Raw genomic sequence first — 7,500 nt, 5'->3', positions numbered from 1 at the left:
TCACACTCCGAACTCACACTGCAGGCCTCGTCTGCCGGAAAATAACAAATATTAATTTGGGGGTCAAGCAAGCAAGGGTCAAGAAAATAATGCTATTCATGGAAAACTTAGAGAGACATAAACAGGGTTACCAGATTATTTCCACTGGATTATCATACATGAACCTTAAAAGTATCGTTTTTTAAACCAAAATTATCGTACACACTTTCAACATGATTATTAAGGAGTAACATATATAGCTTATTTCAAGGTATTTTAGTGTAATTGTTTAATCAAACACGCACACATACATTGTATATACCCAAGGTATGTATCGTATATTGGACCGGACCCAAAATAATCGTACATGTACGATAATTATCGTACGAATGGCAACCCTGCATACAAGTGATCAGTTTTGATTACCTTCTAGTTCACTGCAAATGTTTAGTTTTTATTAGATCCAATGTCAATAAAGGGTAGGAATTTGGATAAGAATTTATATGTTCTAAATAAACAGAAGATTACGACTACAATATCCATCGTCCCCAAATATTAACTTGAGTTCAAACAATCAATTCTATTCATAAAAACACACAAAGACAATCACCTCCAAATATTAACTTAGGTTCAAACAATCAATTTTATTCATAAAAACACACAAAGACATTCACCCCCAAATACTAATTTAGGTTCAAAAAATCAATTTTATTCATAAAAACACACAAAGACATTCACCCCCAAATATTAATTTAGGTTCAAACAATCAATTTTATTCATAAAAAACACAGACATTCACCTCCAAATATTAACTTGGGTTCAAACAATCAATTTTATTCATAAAAACACACAAAGACATTCACCCCCAAATATTAACTTAGGTTCAAACAATCAATTTTATTCATAAAAACACACAGACAAAAAATTAAGTTTTTATTATACCAAAGTTCACTAAACCTAGGAATTTGGATCAAAATTCATATGCCAAAAATAAATAGAAAATTAAGACCAAGTCTCTGCCTGGTGATTGCCAGACGGGGGTTCGAGTCCTGCTCAGACTCGTTAGTTCATTTAGTGTCTGCAACCTTACCATCCTTGTGAGCTAAGGATGGGGGGGGGGGTTTGTGGGAGCCTATAGGTCTATCTGCTGAGCCATCAGCAGCTATTTCCTGGCCCTCCCTGGTCCTAGCTTGGGTGGAGCTTGGACACTTGAGAGAATTAATTTCAAAATAAATTTCTAAGTCTTACAGGTTGTGTCAATTGAATACTGTGGAGAATTAATTTCAAAATAAATTTCTAAAAGTCTTACAGGTTGTGTCAATTGAATACTGAGGAGAATTAATTTCAAAATAAATTTCTAAAATGTTCACAGGTTGTGTCAAATGAGTATTGGGGAGAATTAATCTTATCAACAGTCGTATGAAACTTCAATATCGCAAATATTTAGTATTTAAATGATATTAATAACTGATAGGAGGCGCTGGCAAGAAACATGGCACTGTAACATAATGTCCGACTATTTTAGAAGAGGGGATAGTTATAATGAGGATAGTGTGGATGAGTCGCTTGACAGAACAAGACAGGGATAGTTGAAGGCCGAGAGCACACTAGCGACTCTGTGGCGCCACAAAGCCACAGCATCGTGTGGCGGGATGTGGTCTCCATTAGGTTTCCATCGTTTTCAAGTTTTGCAAACTAGCGACTGTGGCAAGCCACTGTGGCTCTCTGTCGCTCATCCCCGCCACAGGCGTGGCGTGGCTTTGAAAACAATGGAAACCTATGGGAGACCACATCCCCGCCACACGATGCTGTGGCTTTGTGGCGCCACATAGTCGCTTTCTGTGGCTTTGTGGCGCCACAGAGTCGCTTGCTGAGGCTTTGTGGCGCCACAGAGTCGCTAGTGTGCTCCCGGTCGAATGGATTTAGGGGAGGCCGTTTGCACGACACTGTATCGGAGGCGTATAATATGCAATTATTGTCCGGTTTCTATTGAGAGCTTGATCATATTTCTCAGCCAGAGATCCTGGCTGACCTCTGATCTTGACATTCGTTTCCGTTGCATTAGAAAAACCTAAAAGTTGATATTACCAAAAGGTTACAGCAATTAACTAGAACCCTACAATTTATAAAAGTAATATATGTATTTGGTAATTAAGACAACTTATCCATTCAATTAACTAGAACAACTTATCAAAAAATCAATACATGTAAAATACTCTTATTGATGAATATATTTGTTTCCATTTGAAATTCGTTACAGTAAAGAAATTTTGAAAAATTATATGTGTATATATATATGTATGTATATATATATATATATATATATATATATATATATATATATATATATATATATTTATATGTATATATATATATATACATACATACACACACACACATATATATATATATATATATATATATATATATATATATATATATATATATATATATATATATATATATATATATATATATATATATATATATTCTGTATTGTACCAGTGACAAGGCAAACGTACAATAAAGAGATATGGAAAAAAAACTCGGTAAAATACTTACCAAACGTACCATTTAATCTTAATGAACTAGCAATTCAGATAATTGTCAAACAAATAAATAATAAATAGAGAAAAAATCGTCAGAATTTTTCCTTACTGTAACGTTTTTTCCCCTGGACTCGAACGCAGGATCCCAAGTCGCAGATGAGTCCAGCGCCACACTCGAAATCACCTCGGCAATCAGCTCCTTCAGACAGAGCGGATGATGGCATACAGGTCCCGGATGCTGTGGGGGTAAGAGATAAACGATAGATAAGCGGGGGATAAGATAGTTAGCAAACGAGGATGCTTATTTCTTACTTGGTGTGGCAAAGAAATAAGTGGGAAATAAGATAAATAGCAAATGAGAAATATAAGATGTACATTTCTTATTAGATGTGATAGAGAGATAAGAGGGAAATAAGATAAATAGCAAATGAGAAATATAAGATGCTCATTTCTTATTGGGTGTGACAGAAATAAGTGGGAAATAAGATCGTTAGAAAATGAGAAATGTGCAATGATGCTTATTTCTTACTTGGTGTGGTAGAGAAATAAGTGGGAAATAAGATTGTTAGAAATTAAAATGATGCTTATTTCTTACTTGGTGTGGCAGAGAAATAAGTGGGGAATAAGATAAATAGCAAATGAGAAATATAAGATGTACATTTCTTAATGGGTGTGACAGAGAAATAAGTGTGAAATAAAATAAATAGCAAATGAGAAATATAAGATGTACATTTCTTATTAGATGTGATAGAGAGATAAGAGGGAAATAAGATAAATAGCAAATGAGAAATATAAGATGCTCATTTCTTATTGGGTGTGACAGAAATAAGTGGGAAATAAGATCGTTAGAAAATGAGAAATGTGCAATGATGCTTATTTCTTACTTGGTGTGGTAGAGAAATAAGTGGGAAATAAGATTGTTAGAAATTAAAATGATGCTTATTTCTTACTTGGTGTGGCAGAGAAATAAGTGGGGAATAAGATAAATAGCAAATGAGAAATATAAGATGTACATTTCTTAATGGGTGTGACAGAGAAATAAGTGTGAAATAAAATAAATAGCAAATGAGAAATATAAGATGTACATTTCTTATTAGATGTGACAGAGAGATAAGTGGGAAAAGATAAATAGCAAACGAGAAATATAAGATGCTCATTTCTTATTGGGTGTGACAAAGAAATAAGTGTGTAATAAGATCGTTAGAAAATAATAAATGTAAAATGATGCTTATTTCTTATTGGGTGTGACAGAAATAAGTCTGAAATAAGATTGTTAGAAAATAATAAATGTAAAAGGATACTTATTTCTTACTTGGTGTAGCAGAGAAATAAGTGTGAAATAAGATCGTTAGAAAATTAGAAATATGAAATGATGCTTATTTCTTATTGGGTGTGATAAAGAAATAAGTGGGAAATAAGATCGTTAGAAAATAATAAATGTAAAATGATGCTTATTTCTTACTGGGTGTGGCAGAGAAATAAATGGGAAATAAGATAAATAGCAAATGAAAAATATAAGAAGATGTACATTTCTTATTAGATGTGAAAAAGAAATAAGTGGGAAATAAGATAATATCAAATGAGAAATATAAGATGCTCATTTATTATTAGGTGTGACAGAGAAATAAGTGGGAAATAAGATCGTTAGAAAATGAGAAATGTGAAATGATTCTTATTTCTTACTGGGTGTGACAAAGAAATAAGTGAGGAATAAGATAAACAGCAAATGAGAAATATAAGATGTACATTTCTTATTGGGTGTGACAGAAATAAGTGGGAAATAAGATAAATATCAAACGAGAAATATAAGATGCTCATTTCTTATTGGTGTGACAGAAATAAGGGGGAAATAAGATCGTTAGAAAATGAGAAATGTGAAATGATGCTTATTTCTTATTGGGTGTGACAGAGAAATAAGTGGGAAATAAGATAAATAGAAAATGAGAAATATAAGATGCTCATTTCTTATTGGTGTGACAGAAATAAGTGGGAAATAAGATCGTTAGAAAATGAGAAATGTGAAATGATGCTTATTACTTATTGGGTGTGACAAAGAAATAAGTGAGGAATAAGATAAATATCAAATGAGAAATATAAGATGCTCATTTCTTATTGGGTGTGACAGAGAAATAAGTGGGGAATAAGATAAATATCAAATGAGAAATATAAGATGCTCATTTCTTATTGGGTGTGACAGAAATAAGTGGGAAAGAAGATTGTTAGAAAATGATAAATGTAAAATGATGCTTATTTCTTATTTGATGTGACAAAGAAATAAGTTGGTAATAAGATAAATATCAAATGAGAAATATAAGATGCTCATTTCTTATTGGGTGTGACAGAGAAATAAGTGGGAAAGAAGATCGTTGGAAAATCATAAATAATAAAAAAGTTATATAGTCTTCAAAATTAGGATCCTTCAAATCACTGATAATAAAATCCCTAATAATAACAATTTCTATTCTTAAAAATAATTATTATATTAATTATTATTATTATCATTATTATTATTATTATTATTATTATTATAATTATTATCATTACAATTTGTGTATTTAACATCAATCTCATATGAATTACCAAAGCAGAAAATACACATTAAAGATTAGCTGTATGCAACGTAATATCTCCTTGTGGTTCACTTAAAAAATGCGAGAAATTCAAGTATTTGGTTGGAATGATTAGATTATGGGTCTAACAGTTATGTTATTACGCTTTCTGGTTATTTCTCTCTTCTCTAAATCAATAAAAAACAAAATGTCGTCAATGAATATGATTAGTTTTCCCAAATTAATTGCTTGATAAAAATCTCAAAAAGTTCCCCGGACGAAATTTGAATCTCTTAATTGATTAGTGGCACGTTTCTATACGAGTGGGTCTCTCTCTCTCTCTCTCTCTCTCTCTCTCTCTCTCTCTCTCTTTTGTGCTGACGTGAATTACAAGCTACATATTCTCTCTCTCTCTCTCTCTCTCTCTCTCTCTCTCTCTCTCTCCTTTATCCTCACGTAAATTAGAAGCTACACATTCTCTCTCTCTCTCTCTCTCTCTCTCTCTCTCTCTCCTTTGTGTTCACGTAAATTACAAGCTACACATTATCTCTCTCTCTCTCTCTCTCTCTCTCTCTCTCTCTCTCTTGTGCTCACGTAAATTACAAGCTACATATTCTCTCTCTCTCTCTCTCTCTCTCTCTCTCTCTCTCCTTTGTGCTCACGTAAATTACAAGCTACATATTCTCTCTCTCTCTCTCTCTCTCTCTCTCTCTCTCCTTTGTGCTCACGTAAATTACAAGCTACATATTCTCTCTCTCTCTCTCTCTCTCTCTCTCTCTCTCTCTCTTTGTGCTCACGTAAATTACAAGCTACATATTCTCTCTCTCTCTCTCTCTCTCTCTCTCTCTCTTTGTGCTCACGTAAATTACAAGCTACATATTCTCTCTCTCTCTCTCTCTCTCTCTCTCCCTCTCTCTTTGTGCTCACGTAAATTACAAGCTACATATTCTCCTCTCTCTCTCTCTCTCTCTCTCTCTATCTCTCTCTCTCTCTCTCTCTCTCTCTCTCTCTCTTTGTGCTCACGTAAATTACAAGCTACATATTCTCTCTCTCTCTCTCTCTCTCTCTCTCTCTCTCTCTCCTTTGTGCTCACGTAAATTAAAAGCTACACATTCTCTCTCTCTCTCTCTCTCTCTCTCTCTCTCCTTTGTGCTCACGTAAATTGAAAGCTACACATTCTCTCTCTCTCTCTCTCTCTCTCTCTCCTCTCTTTTGTGCAATTGAAAGCTACACATTCTCTCTCTCTCTCTCTCTCTCTCTCTCTCCTTTGTGCAATTGAAAGCTACACATTCTCTCTCTCTCTCTCTCTCTCTCTCTCTCTCTCTCTCTCCTTTGTGTTCACGTAAATTACAAGCTACACATTCTCTCTCTCTCTCTCTCTCTCTCTCTCTCTCTCTCTCTCTCAATTTCAAGGCTATTTCCAGATTTCTATAAATTCATGGAAGCAAGAATAAACTCTCTCTCTCTCTCTCTCTCTCTCTCTCTCGATAAGGCACGGAAGCAAAGATGAGGTTCTCCTCGTGATGATGACGTCACCGGATGAAAATAGAACCCTTGACCTTCGGTATTATCCTGTCAATAATTTTTTTTCCACGCCTTCGCCTCTTCGTCACTTCCGGCCGAAATCAAACACTACGTTGCGTCAGTTCTTCTTTTGGGCAAATGTTCATAAAAATTGAATTGTTCACTGAACTCCAATCTGGCGTAAACAGCTAGCAAAGCATTAAGTTTAATAATTACATATAAACGAATAATTCATCTATTATATTCGGTTTTATAGGCTTACGATTAGCGGCTAATTGATTAATTATAAATAAATATTAATTGGCATGCAGTGCTGCAAGGTAAAATAACACTTATTCAATCATTATTTTAATGTAAGGATACTTCGATATTATACACAATTAATTTGAAATATAGGTTAGGATAGGTAATAATTATATAGAGACATATAGAAACACTATTTAAAAACTTTCAGTTAAGTAACTATTTCAAAAGTGTTTTTCTATTTTTTCTTCTTTTTATTATTATTATTATTATTATTATTATTATTATTATTATTATTATTATTATTACTTGCTAAGCTAAAACCCTAGTTGGAAAAGCAAGATGCTATAAGCACAGGGGCCCAAGGAAAAATAGCCCAGCGAGGAAAGGAAACAAGGAAAACAAAATTTCAAGAACAGTAATAACATTAAAACAAATAATTTCTATATAAACTATAAAAACTTAAAAAAAAATAGATAGAATAGTGTGCTTGAGTGTACCCCCAAGCAAGAGATCTCTAACCCAATACATTGGAAGACCATGATACAGAGGCTATGGCACTACCCAAGACTAGAGAAATCAGAACAATGATATGAATTGAAAATACAGTCAATAATCAAAGGGGATAATAATACAAGACTTGAAAACCATTCATT

At 33.4% G+C, this 7,500-nt stretch overlaps 1 protein-coding gene across 4 annotated transcripts in view; it reads right to left on the bottom strand.

Moving 5' to 3' along the window:
- The window catches only part of spab (space blanket), a 151,807-nt gene that overhangs the window by 8,595 nt on the left and 135,712 nt on the right, over positions 1 to 7,500 (bottom strand). For all 4 annotated transcript variants that reach the window (XR_011040749.1, XM_068355507.1, XM_068355509.1 and 1 more), the window contains exons 5-6: positions 2,638 to 2,766; positions 1 to 31 (exon numbers count right to left, since the gene is read on the bottom strand). The exon at positions 1 to 31 is cut by the window's left edge and continues 58 nt beyond it. Coding sequence is in view for 3 of the 4 variants with exons in the window: in XM_068355507.1 (XP_068211608.1) it covers positions 1 to 31; positions 2,638 to 2,766 (160 nt within the window). In the remaining variant the exon portion in view is untranslated. The remainder of the gene's footprint in view (positions 32 to 2,637; positions 2,767 to 7,500) is intronic.

The sequence above is a fragment of the Palaemon carinicauda genome, chromosome 31, assembly GCF_036898095.1.
Source record: "Palaemon carinicauda isolate YSFRI2023 chromosome 31, ASM3689809v2, whole genome shotgun sequence".
Classification (NCBI taxonomy): Eukaryota; Metazoa; Arthropoda; class Malacostraca; order Decapoda; family Palaemonidae; genus Palaemon; species Palaemon carinicauda.
The sequence above is the reverse complement of the archived record's forward strand: the minus strand, read 5'-3'. Positions and strand labels throughout refer to the sequence as shown.